The sequence below is a fragment of the Megascapheus bottae genome, chromosome 9 (assembly GCF_031878675.1).
Source record: "Megascapheus bottae isolate mThoBot1 chromosome 9, mThoBot2.hap1, whole genome shotgun sequence".
Classification (NCBI taxonomy): domain Eukaryota; kingdom Metazoa; phylum Chordata; class Mammalia; order Rodentia; family Geomyidae; genus Megascapheus; species Megascapheus bottae.
The window spans coordinates 33,628,965-33,642,841 of NC_143517.1; the positions used below are offsets into that span (position 1 = coordinate 33,628,965).

Genomic DNA, 13,877 nt, shown 5'->3' on the forward strand with positions numbered 1-13,877 from the left:
GAGGCCGGGCCGCGCGCCCGGGGCTGCCTTCCCAGCCCCCGCAGCGAGCCCCCGGGGGATCAGGAGTGACACACGCGTACACACGTACGCACGCACGCGAGCAGCGGCCGAGCCCCGCAGGGAAGCGCCCGTCCGTCCGCCCGCCCGCCCGGAGGGAGGGAACCCCCCCCCCGCCCCCCGCAGCCTCCCTCCTCCTTCCCCAGCCCTCGCGGGCGGCCGCCCTCCCCCTCCACCCCACCCCCGGGCTTCCCTCACGCCTCACCTCGGGGGCTGCTCTCCTGCAGGTACGGCGGGGCGGTGGGGGTGACATTTCCCGAATGGGATGCTGACAGCAGCGGCGAGCGTTCGTCCACCCCCTCCGCAGCCATGGCTGACTGCGGCGGCCGCGGCGGCGGGGCGGGGGTGGGGGGGGCGGCGGAGGCCGAGCCCGAGGTTGCGGCTTCGTTGCGGGGCGCGGGTGGGGGGTGGGGAGACCGGTGCTGCGGCGGCTGGCACCTCCGAGAGGGCCCGGGATGTGTCACCAGGAGGGAGGCAAGGCTGCGGGACCGAGGAGGGAGAAGGGGAGGGGGAGGGGCAGATCAGGGGAAGGGGGGGAAGAAGAGGCTGAGTCAGGGACCCCGGGAGGAAAGTGGGAGATGGAGGAGCGCGAGCCTAGCCGGCCCGGCCGGGAGCAAGAGAACAAATTCAGACCCGAGGGGAAATCTGGGAGGGGGCGGGGCCAGGCCGGAAGGGGGCGGGGTCACCGGGAGGGGGCGGGGGCTCCTCAGCCTTTTCATTCAGGCCGAGGTGGAGCAAAGAGCAGCCTGGAGAGGGTTCCCAAGCCGAGGCCCATCTTGATGGCGGGACAACTAGGAGCAGCCCTTGGACCAACTTTACCTCCGCTGGGGAGGGGGGGGAGCGGGGACTGACTTTGCAGTCCAACTTTGCAGCAGTTGTACAAAGAAGGCTTGAGGGGTTCTTTATTAGGAAATAATTGTTCCTCATGTGTTGTCTAAGAGGAAGTAGATTTTGCTTCCAGTGGCAAGTCCTATTTCCCTTATTGGTTTCAGGTTTTTTTTTTTTAACATCAGGTTTTAGTATTTTTAACAGTGCCTATGCACTGCACAAAATATGTTGCTCTGTGAGATATGGTTTCTGCTCTTTTTGTCCTTGGTACATAGGAGGTTAAAATAGAATGTAAGACAAGTATAAGCAATATTCTGGAACACATGTTTTAAAATAATCTAGTTGTAAGCAAGTTGGAAACCAGAAAAGCTAAACTTAAATTCACAGTACTGTTTTTCTTCTGTTTCCTTTTTTTTTTTTTTCTTTTTCTGGTGGTTTTCCACATTGTCCTAAAGTTGTTGACTTGAATCCAAAAGTAAACTGAAGTTTGGTTTGGTGTGTGTGTGTGTGTGTGTGTGTGTGTGTGTGTGTGTGTTTTGTTTGGATTTTGTTTTAACATCATACCTGAATAAAAATGAAATAGGAAGACAGAGATTGGGAGGGTGGTGATCCAAAGCCAGTCGGGGACCAGTTAGAGAGACCTCAACTCAATAAAATTCCTTATAATCTCAGCTATTTGGGAGGCAGATCACAGACCTGGACTGGCCAAAACAGGAAACCACATAGGAAAAGTAAGGAAGGGTAAAAAGGGGCTGGGGACATGGCTCAGGTGTTACTGTTTGCCTAGGAAGTGTGAAACACTGGCAGTGCATTCAAAGCCAGTTACTGCCAGAGAGCAAAAGAGAGCTCTAAGAAGACAGGCATTGTCTAGTGCTCCTGCCCAGATGTACAGAGCCTGGTCTCAGTCCTCAGCTTGAGAGAGGTAGCACAGTCAAGCTAAGCAAAAAACTGAGCCTGGTAACCTCAGCTATAGATTTCAGACATTGGAAACCACTTCTCAGGTTACATTAAAAAGGGTCCTCATTTTGTTCTCTGCAGACATGCACTTTCTTCCAGAAAATCCATTTAAGAACCAGCTAGAAATCCTAGGGGAAACATCAAAGAATGGCAGTTTCTCTTGTGCAGTATCTCTTATTGTCAGTAACATGAGGATAAAATGAAATGTAAGTATCCTCATATGAGATAACCCAAAGGCATGTGTACGTTTAGGAAAGTGAAGCATTACAGTGTTACACTCTGCAAAAATGTCTATAACTTACAAGGTGAATAGTTGTTTTTATAGTTGTAGAAAGGAGGTGATTCCGTTTTAAAAGATTATAAGAGTCAAATAATCCTATCATTGTAGCGCTACAGGTTGGATGAATATTACCCAATGACAACATGTAAGGGCTTGGTTCTCACTGTGTGGGAGACATTGGGGGCTTTGCTAGAAGGTCATTCGGTTATTGAAGACATGCCCCAAGAAGGACTATGGGCTCCAATCTCTTGTTTCTTTCTCTATCTGGTCTTGATGTGACCATATGCCCCTACTGTCATTGTATTCTGTGGTTCACATCAGAGACCAAACCAATGGGCAAAAATGAACAGTACCTTTGGTCCCAACAACACAGGATGCTCTGTATTCAAGTACATGTCTATTCTTTTGTGCTATTCTCTTTATTTTCTATTGCGGTCCTTGGCTATTGGCTTTGCCTTGGGAGGGGGGGGGTCCATTTTATTTCCAGAAGAAATGGTTCTTGTTTATAGCTTTGTAGCTTTTCCAGTCAGCTTCCTGCTCAAAGAAAGATGGGAACCCTAGAGGTCTCTTACCATTTTGTCCTATCTCTGTCTCTTCTAAACCAAGTTAATGCAATTCCCTTAGAAACTTTATAGTCTTCTAGTGAATCTGATCTTAACTTCATGATCCCAAATCTACAGGTATTTTTCCATGGCGTGACATTTTGTGACCTTTCAGGTTTAGGAAGTTTCATTTACTTCTCCAGCATACCAAGTTATATTTTCAAGAGAATAAAACAGAGAAAAGGAATAAAAAAAAAAGAGCAAGACATTTTGCAGAAACAATATGGAGGGCTGTAGTTCCAGAAAGTTCTGGACAGTGGGTAGAGAGGCAGAATCTACCCATTGCAGTGTCAGAGGTACCCAGGAAATAACCCAGGAAGATTAAGATATAGGTATGAGATAGAGCCTGTGGTGATCAGACAGGGTCTCAATTCCCTAAATGACATCAAGACATTCCCAGGGAAAAGGCAAGGCCACAAGGAGCTTTGTTGGGTATGGTAATTTCAGGAATTACTGGAGAGGTCAAGTCTCTGGTCTTGATGAGCCAAAATGCAATATCTTGTGATCTTGTCAACCCTTAAAATCCCCATTAGTATATGCTACAGTTGGAATACATTGGTTTTTATATTCTCAAAGTCCATGTGAACATGGGAAATAAGAACCAGAGAGGGATGGGAGGGGAACAAAGAGGCCTGTGGTATAACTTGGCTATCAATTTTGTTTTGATGGAAACATGTGAGTTTGCAGTAGGTCAAGTGAGCCACAAAGATTGGCAAGATTTATGCTGACATCAGTATCCCAAAGTAACTATTGCATAAAAAAACAAAAGTACAAAAAGCAGCAGTAAAAGCCTATGTATTAAACCAGTGACTCAAAGGGCTGGGGAGGACTAGAAGACATAAAGCAGACCCTGTGAATGTGGAAGGCTTGTGGAAGAACTTGTATTTGTGCCTCTGATAGAAATTCTACCTCCAATCCAGAAAAGACCCTGTCAATGGACAGGCAATGTTAACCAAGGATCGGAGTCACACGGGAAGACTGCAACTATGGTCCAGCAAACCCTTCCAACCCCTGCTGAAACTAGACTCTAAAAGAGGGAAGAAGAGTCTGAGGCCCAAGGGCAAACAATGTTCCTGTCACTAAAGTAGGAGATTGGAGAGTGGTTTTTGTTGTTGTTGTTATTTTTAAAAAAGACAATTCCTTCCTCATTTTGGATCACTCAAGCACAGTGCTCACAAATAAGCAAAAAGGGATCTTCATAGACTTAGTAAATATGTAGACACTGAGTTTGACCAAAAAAAAAAAAAGAAGTACAGGTTAACCAAGGACATGTTAATATGGTAATCTGCTGCAGAAATCAAAGGTGATTTTGAAAAAAGTGCTCTGTGGGAAATACGTTGAAGAAACTACAAACATTCTACCTTGTACCTTGATCAGCAGTTTCATATTAAAAAAATACCATGTGCAGAGGTAGAAACAGGTGGACCACCACTACAATAGTAGCTACTTGAGAGTGGGAGGATTATAGTTAGAGGCTGGGTGGTAGTCTGTGAGAGCATATATTAAAGATAAACAAGCAAAAACTAGAGCTGGAGTGTACACCACCAGTCTAGCAAGTGGTGCAAGGCCATGGATTCAAACCCTGGCATTACAAAGGCAAAAGAATATTGATACATATAGGAAAGAGGATAGATGATTGATAGATCAATGTACATGACTTGCCTTAAATTCATGTTCTCTGATACAGATGTGTTTTGTATTTATGCATAAAATATCTAGTACTAAACAATAAGACTACAACAGAGATGAGACAGTGAAGCTAAACCCTTTCTTCTTATAATGGAAGTAAACTCAATTGCATTAAGACATTGGAGAGATTGTCAGTATATAATGCAAATATGATTATTTTCCCAGTGAAATGTGTGAGCATCTAAAATCCCACAACTTAAAGTAAGACCAGCCCGAGCTACATAGCTAGAAGCTTTCTCAATAAACAACCAAGAAAGAAACAGAGAAGCAAAGGGAAAATATGGCCAATTGATATGCTACTAACCATGAAAAATACTTTAAAAATCAAAAATTTTAAGCCAAAAGTACTGAGAAAATAACTCCTACATGATAATATCGTAACTCCATCTTAATTTATCATCTTAATTTATTATTTTACAGACTTAACTTGCTTGTCCTGGTAACATAATTGCGAGTTATAACTAGTGCTTGAAGACTATATCAGGTATATTTCATTAACCTCAAAGAAGTTTGTCTGACAAGTATTTGTGTGTTTATGTGTTTTAGGGTAAGAATTATAGAAGTAATTTTATGTTTAGAAGTAGTTACCTTTTCTACAGCAGATTTTTCTCCTATTAACAAAATATGGTTTTGATACATTGTTCTTCCTGCTTCATCTTTTTGCCGGTGTTTTGAAACTAGTATATCAACTAGAATAACATTCCAGTTGGTTATATTGTAGCATATTTATATGATCATTAGAAATATTTTTAAATTAAACTTGGAGAAATGCAACATTAGTCAAAGTTATACAAAATAAGTTTCAGTTCTTTTCTCTTTTCTCTCTCTTCTTGTTGTTTCTTTTTCTTTTCTCTTCCTTCCTTTGATTTTTACATGAAAGAGTAAGTACATCTATAATAGAATTATCCACCCCTGAAGTTTATATGTTGCATCTAACCTCTGATGTGAGTGTATCTGGAGATAGGAGATCTCCAAATTAGGAAGAGATTAGAAGTCATAAAGGTAGGACACTGATTCATAAAGCTGGGAAGAATTAGATCAGCTTAACAATGTTTTGTTTTTTTTTTTCAGTACTGAACAACAAAAATGTCTCAAACATACTAGGCAAGTATCATACCTCTAACCTATATTTTCAGCTTCAAGATTACTTTTAAAAGGTGCTTTTAGGGGGGGTGGGGGGAGGGTAATGGGTACCAAGACATGTGAAAGGGTATCAATGTATGTGAATTAATGCACCTTCTATCTGGCAAATATCATGTAACCCTTTTATTAATTACAATAAAAAAATTTAAAAAAAATTAAAAAAAAAAAAGGTGCTTTTAGGCCGGGAGCGTAGCCTAGTGGTAGAGTGCTCTCCTAGCATGCACAAAGACTTGAGTTCGATTCCTTGGTACCACATACTCAGAAAAAGCCATAAGTGGTGCTGTGGCTCAAATGGCCGGGTGCTAGCCTTGAGCAAAAAGTGTCCAAATACAGTGCCCTATCCCTGAGTTCAAGCCCCAGGACTGGCAAAAAAAAAAAAAGTGCTTTTAGCTGCATGCCAGTAGCTCACACCTGTAATCCTAGCAACTCAGGAGAATGAGATCTGAGGCTTGTAGGTGAAAGGCAGCCTTGCAAGAACATCCAAGAGATTCTTATCTCCAACAGTAACAGAGTGCCATCTTTAAGGGAAAAAAAAAGCTCAGAAACAATCCCCAGACACTGAATTCAAGCCCATGACTAGCACACACACACACACAAAGTGCTTTTAGCCTTTGGAGACATACATACAGATCACCTTCCCCCCCCCCCAGAGTAACATGATATATGTCCATCTATATGATATATGCATATACACACATTTACTTGACATGTCAATCTATCTATATGATATATGCATATATACACCTTTACTTGATATGTCAATCTATAGGATAAATATAATACAGATTTCATATAAAAATTATTTTAGATTATTCAAGCAGTTAACTATGTAAGCACACATTTTTATAAGAAACTTCCCTTTCCTATGATTTCAGAAGCCAGTTGGGTAAGAAAATAAACGGTTAATCTCTTTAGAAATTTGTAGCCCTCATACTTCCTAGTCATAGAACACAAAGCAACATTCTGGTTTTATTTTATTCTTTAGATTCCACCTTGCCCAAATGTCTGATTTGACTGTTAATTACAGTTTATGTAACATTCAAACATTTTTCAAGGCTTAAGAATTTGGCAGTATACCACTACTCATTTACTCACACTTTTTGTGTGCCAGGTAATGTTCTAGGAAACTCAGAATCCCTTAACTCATAAAAGGAGATTGACAGTATTCAAATTAATAATATACACAGATGAGCACAAGCACATATACATATTGTAGGTCAGAGGGTCAGATGATACAAATGACACTGAGAGAAGTGGGAAAGAAAATGGCTGGAGACTCTAGGTTACAGCCTGGCATTGAGTACGTGGAGTCGCTTCAGTGACATTTGAACCGATGTGTGCACAATGGACAATATACACACTTAGCCTTTGCCAGAATGGAAGATGTTGCTAGTCTGAGAAAAAACAGGCTTAGGGTAGGGTGTAAGAGATGCGATCAGAAAAGTTTAAGAGGAGGCTGTGTTGGGAAAGTTCATCTTTAACATTATAATTCATATTATTTTTTAATGTCTCAATAAAATCTATTCTCAAATTGGGGATACTCAGCAAATTACATTTCCTTGCGGTTTTTTCACTTAGCAGTCATCCTATGTCCAGTGGCAGGTAAGTAAGAGTGATGAGGACTACGTACCTACATGTCTCCTTTCCAGGACCCTCTAAGCTGGAAGGTGACTGATGATGTCCTAGCAAGAAGAACAGTTCTGGGGATAACAGGTCAGTACTTACAGAGCTGCCCATTGAGGATACCAGTTTTGTGAATGAGAAATACATCTTATTGTGTTAAGCAATTAATATTTGGAGATTTTTTCAATTATAGTATGAGTTCTAATCCTTAACTAATCAATAAGCATATAGAAAGAATTATACAGAACTTGCTGTCAGGTTTCTATCTATAATCCTAGCTATGTAGGAGGCTGAGATGTAAGGACCACTCTTCAAAGCCAATCCTAGCAGGAAAGTCTGTCAGATTATCACCAATTAATGAGAAAAAGATCTGGAAGTAGATCTTTGGCTTATGAGGTAGAATGTTACCCTTGAGCACAAAAGCTTAAGGACATTGTCCCAGCCCCTGACTTCAAGCTCTAGAACTGGCTAAATAAATAAATAAGAACTTGCTTGTTTTCATATTGGTTAAATATATTGCTGTTTGGTCCATCAGAGAAGTATAAAGTATTCTTTCCTGATTGAACACTGACTCACCACTGAGCTCTCTGGTCCTGAGAGACTTCTTCCTTTGAAGACTTCTATTGCACTAATCAACCTGAGAAAAAGATGCAGTGGACAGTCATTCTCTGTCCTTCTGTCTTGTCTCTGTCTGTGTGTCTATCTGCCCCCGCCTTTCTGTCTCTCTCATACACACACACACATCTTTTCTAAAAGACTCTAATATCTGGGAAGCCCCTCAAACTTGGTAAATGTTCCTGCCACACATAAACTCTTTTGTTTCTTATTTTCCAGGGAGATCCCTTTGGTTAGTTTCTACTCCAGCAGTCTGAATGAAGAACCCATCCTAGAGTCTTAGGAAAGTCGTTCTCCTGCAATAAACAAGGGAAATATATATTTTTAGCTTGTTGTCTTTTGATTTTGACTGGGTCAAAAATATTTCAATGTCAAATTTCACTATATGCCACCACTATATATCTTTCTTCATGGTCTCTATCATTTATGGTCTGCTAAACATCAAACTGTTCTTTTGTCTTACCTCATTCTTAGAATACCTAATAAGTATCACAGGGTACCATTTCCCTTCTTGCTCCTTTGGTTCTTATTGAACACTCTTATTCCCTCTCAAGCTATTGTCTTATGTTAGTCATCTAACACTTGAGGATATACCTCCACACTCAATTTTGCTTTGCCTGGCCAGCTGATTATCACCCTCATCACTCATAGTCTCACCCAGCACCCTGGCCATTCTTGTCAATAGTAACTCATTAGACTAGCAAAACTTACTACACAGATGCAGTCAGACCTACCAGCCTGATGGAAGGGGATTTTTATTATGATATGCTATTACCCATGAAGAGTAAAATAAGGAAGATGGCATTAATCTCCTGTTGCTGCTACAACAAGTTAACCTCAAATGTAGATGGATAACATGTTCCAACAAGGCAGTGTTCTACCAACCAGTGTTCTTGCAGAAATGCAAAATGATTTCCACTTAGTTTCCAAGAAATTAATTCACTTTATCTCAAGAAATTAAGCTTTGAGACTTTTGTTTGATAAAATTTTGCACTGATATGTCTATGACTGGATAAATTCACAAGTCTGGAAAAGACCTCAGAGAGGGCTTGCCTTTGTGTACTGGTATGGGGAACAACAACTTCTTCTTCTTCTTCTTCTTCTTCTTCTTCTTCTTCTCCTTCTCCTTCTCCTTCTCCTTCTTCTCTCCTCCTCCCCCTCTTCCTTCTCCCTCCCCTTCCCTTTTTCTTCCCCCCTCCTCCTTCTCTTCTTCCTTCTTTTCCTCTTCCTCTCTTTTAGACAAAGTATTGCTATATAGCCCAGACTGACCTAAAACTCACTCTATTGCCCAGGTTGGCTTCAAATTTGCCAGCCTCTTGCCTCACCCTCCCTAATGGTAGAATTATAAATGTGTGCACGATTCTGGGCAACTAATTTCTTAATGTGAGAAAGTAGGGCAATTTTTTGCCATTAAAATGTTGCAAGAACAATGCTACAATATCATTTCTTCTAATGAAGGAGGGATTGTCTTTTTAATTGTGGGGATCCTGAGCTCTTTCAAAAGCTTTAAAAATGTGTCCATTTGTTTATTCCCACGTTCTTTTAAATGCATGTAATGTTTGTGTATCCTTTTTATTTATATACTTAGGATAATTGTATACATGCTTTTCTGCATCTTATTTATGCCTAATTATCTATTCTGGAAACTTTCCATATTAACATATGGCAAATACCTGCATTCTTTTTAGTTTGTATATAATTGCACTCATTGTATAATACATTGTATAAATATACCAGATGCCCCATGTCTTGACTTTTCCCACATACACCAGGGAGAAGATGGAACCTAATATGAGAAAAATTTCACAGAGGTACTGACCTTCCAGAGAGAAATAGGAGCCTGCCAGATAAGCAAAAGTGTAAGGGTCAGAGAAGGTGGTGGGAGAAGGGGTAGTGGAAGGTAAGAAAGAAATGAAAGGAATCAAAAAAGGAAGAAGAAATATAATCACTATAGGGAGGGGAAGAAATATGGCTGAAGGCAGAGAAAGAGAACTGGGAAGAAAAGAAAAACTTCTATTATCATTACAACTCATGGTTTAAACTATATGTTGCACGTAGTCTCTTTCTTCACAAAAAAGCCTGTGCAGTAAGACAAATACTGCTGTTGAGCTGTATGACATGCAAACTGATTTCTTACCTCTTATTTCCTATGCCATCATTTAACACTGGGTTGGCTTGGAGAACCATGAGAAATACTAATTAGTTTGAGCCAATGGTCAGGGAAAACAAGCTTGTTTCAGATCATGTCAGTAGGAAAGCACAGCCTGTCTAGTTGCTGAACCACAGGAGCAAAGGAATCTAGAATAATTACAGTTCTGTATTAAAAGAATAGTGACTTAGTTCATGAAGACAGGCACAAGTTGAACTCCTGTGGAGAAAGGATTACCATAGACTCCTAAGGTACCAGAGATCCCTGAAATTAACCTAAACTCACAAAGGCTCAATAGCTATGGGCATATGACCATGTAACATGATGGTTATCAAAGAGAACTCCAAGAAATGGAAACATGAGTTTTGTTGTTGTTATTTTGTTTCTTGTCTCCCCTCCCACGTTTGTCACTGTTTTTAAAAATTTCTGTACCTTTTGTTTTGTAAATGTTTATCTATTTGGGGGAGGAGCAGGGGAAGCAGAGAAATGGGGGGACAAAGAGTGAACAAATGCAGCAGTGGTACTCACTAGATACTAGGTCGAAAAGGAACTTTACAACTTTTAGGACAGGGAAGATAGAGAAATGGGGAGAAAACAAGAAGTGACACTGTTCCAAAGTAATGTTCTCATTATCTGACTTATATAACTGTAAGCCCTCTGTGCATCACCTTTACAATAACAATCAGAAGAAAGAACAGGATGTAATAACACCAGCAGAAGCCAAAAAGTTAATCAAGAGCTGAGGGGAGGCCAGGTGCAGATGCCCAGTTATAGAGACAGGGAGTATACAGAGATCTGCTGTAATGCGGATGACTCAGAACTAAGGTTTTTGACAAGAAACTTTGGTAACAGTAATATAATTATTTTGAAAATTTATATTATCTTCAAGTAGTTGTACAAAGGGCTTTCAATTCATAATAACAATAATGCTTTAAAATTGGGCTTGCTACTTTATGTGAAACATTTTAATTTGTTCTGAAAGTAACTTACAAAACTGTTAATATTACATACATTTTGCTGAAGTGAACATGGAAATGGTTGATTGCTTGCTCCTATTATTTTCCTGGTTGTTAGAACTGGAACCTAAGTGGTTCATTATTAAAAGTAACTGCCCTCTCTCACATAGCCATAGCTCATGCTGAGAAATATGACTATATACAGATGGAAGTGGCTATTAAAAATCTTAACCTGATTATTTTTAGTCACAGTCTGCAGCCTTTTCCAGTTCTCTAAGATGATCTGCTTTGAACCCGAAAGTCTGTGTGTTCATTTCCCTAACTTGCCTCAGGTGGACTTTGCTCCCTGCCTCCACAGGCTATTTACATGCTGACATTTATCTTAGTTGCCTTCCGTTTTTGTTGTTCTCCTCCCAAAGGTGTACGCTTACTTATTTAGGTCCAACCTTATGCTTTATTTGCAGCACAAACCAAGCATAAAGAAATGATTCTCATTCCCTGTGTTGGATTCAGTCTCTCAACGAGGTTACCTATTGTTTAAATCATCTCTGCACATGAAATTACAACTCTTAAAAATACATTTTACAGGGCTGGGAGTTTGGCCTAGTGGTAGAGTGCTTGCCTAGCATACATGAAGACCAGGGTTCGATTCCTGGGTACCATATACACAGAAAAAGCCAGAAGTGGTGCTGTGGCTCAAGTGGCAGAGCATTAGCCTTAAGCAAAAAGTGTTCAAGAACAATGCTCAGGCACTGAGTTTAAGCCGCAAGACTGGCAAAAAAAATAAATTAATTAAATTAAATTAAAAAAAATCACTTTCCTCCTTCTCGCAGCACTCATTTCACAGGGGCCCAATCCCATGCCCTGAAGAAACAAACAGAGAAATAAGGAGATTGTGAACAGGCCATGCTAGGTTTACACTTTATTCTGTTCTACTAGCTTATATCATCTTCAATTTCATTTCCTATATCTCTTCACTCTTCATTGAACCTGTTTAAAAATATCTTTCCATAATAGTGAGGTCTTTAATTCTGAAGTTTCTCATGTCATATAAGCTTTTCATTAATGTCACGAAACAAGAGAAGTGACTTAATAATTAATAATTTAACAGACTAAATATTGTTAATTAATGTCATCAACCAGAGAAAACTTCTTCATCTGTTTAATAATTAATAATTTAACAGACTAAATATTGTTAATTAATGTCACCAACCAGAGAAAACTTCTTCATCTGCGTCCTGATATAATAATGTTATCCATCACCCTTACAATAAATGAGGGTGGTAATACCAACATCTTGATTTTGGACTTTGGCCTTCAGAACTATGAGAGAATAAATTTCTTCTGTTTTAAACTATCCAGTTTCTGGTACTTTGTTTCTGCAGGCCAAGTACAGTAGCTAGTAAGGATCAAGCTGTGAGTTTTCTACTGGAATATTAATAAATAGATTTATTAACAGTGATGACATCTGGAAATTGGAAGTGAAGAAATGCTGCAATACACTTATAAACTTCATCCAGAAAGTACTTCATGAAAATTAGAACATGATACAATAAAACATTGCATGCAGCAGTTTAATAGTAATAAAAAAAACTATGTAAGGATTGTCTGAAGAGAAAAATAACCCATTAATTTGATAATTTTAACAATATAATCTTTTCTGCATTATGGTTTGTGTATAAGAAATTTAAATGTGATAATTCATAGCTTGTGTTTATACAGATTAAACTTTGTACAGTCATTCCACTCTCAAGTTAGGGATGACAGTTTTAGCATTTAAAGTTTTCTTTCATGTATAAATACTTCAGGATAAGTTGAAAAAATACAAATATATTAATAGGCTAATATCACATACATTTACTCTCAAGGACTGTATTTTTTTTTTTTTTGGTGGGTCATGGGGCTTGAACTCAGGGCCTGGGCGTTGTTATTGCGCTCTTCAGCTCAAGGCTACCATCCTACCCTTTGCCACACCCCCACTTTCTGTTTTCTAGTGATTAATCGAAGATAAGAGCCTCATGGTCTTTGTTCCCAGCTGGCTTTAAACAGTGATTCCTCAGATCTCAGCCTCCTGAGTAGCTAGGATTACAGGTGTGAACCACTGTGCTTGGTTTAGGACTATAATTCTTAGACATAAATAAAGCTTATGGTCTAATGTCTTGTACTGTAATCTTCACTAGCCTCTTCTACTCTGGAGGTAGATTTTGGAAGGTTGTGCTTTGAGGAAAAAAAACAACTGAGCAACAAGTATGAGATTATGAAAAATGACTACAAGCAAAAAGAAGTGGAGGCATGTCAAAATGGTAAAGCATTTACTTATCAAGTATAAGGAAATAATAAAGTCAAGGGTTCAAGTTTTTGTTATACTGTCTACAGTTGAAGGATTACTACATGACTTTAAGTTCACAAGAGCACTAATTTAAAACCTGTGTCAGCACATAAAGACAGGAAAATTGGTCTCACATATGAATCCCGTTATTTCTACACAAAATTTCCTAAGCATACTTACATATAACATATATACGTGTATTTGCTGTGTGGGGTTTGAACATAAGTCCTTAGGACTTGTTCAGTTTGAGCTCTATCACTTTACAGCGCTACCAGCCTTTATTTGCTGGCTATTTTGAGATGGAGTAAACTTTTCTGCTTTGGATGGCCTTGACCCACAATCCTTCAGTCTTAGCTTCGCAAATAGGTAGGACTGCAGGCATGAGCCAACAGCTGCTGGTTTAAAATACTTGTTTGGTATGCCTTTCCGTGTAGGAGTACATAATACAGGGTGAGTAGAGTAGCACAAGCTTGTAATCTCTAGAAGGCAGGGACAGAGGAATTAAAAATAAGGACACGGTGTAACTAAAAAAAAAACATAACTTTTTGATCCAGTTTATAATCCATTTATTACCTTAAATGTAATGACGCAGCTAACATTCATGCTTATTTTTCTTTCATACAATTCCCTCCTCCATTTATTTTTTTCA

At 39.6% G+C, this 13,877-nt stretch overlaps 1 protein-coding gene and 1 long non-coding RNA gene across 2 annotated transcripts in view; one reads left to right on the forward strand and one right to left on the reverse strand.

Annotated features, from left to right (window-relative positions):
• Positions 1–703, reverse strand: part of Pip4p2 (phosphatidylinositol-4,5-bisphosphate 4-phosphatase 2) — a 35,371-nt gene extending 34,668 nt beyond the window's left edge. The window contains exon 1 of the mRNA XM_090339048.1: positions 263–703. Within this exon, the coding sequence (XP_090195174.1) occupies positions 263–368 (106 nt within the window). The 5' untranslated portion in view covers positions 369–703. The remainder of the gene's footprint in view (positions 1–262) is intronic.
• LOC150058996 (uncharacterized) lies at positions 208–13,165 on the forward strand. Its single transcript, XR_016536668.1, has 6 exons — positions 208–284; positions 1,924–2,048; positions 4,834–4,897; positions 5,485–5,517; positions 7,206–7,269; positions 13,080–13,165. It is a non-coding gene; the product is annotated as an uncharacterized LOC150058996 (long non-coding RNA).
• Positions 13,166–13,877: the final 712 nt, after the last annotated feature.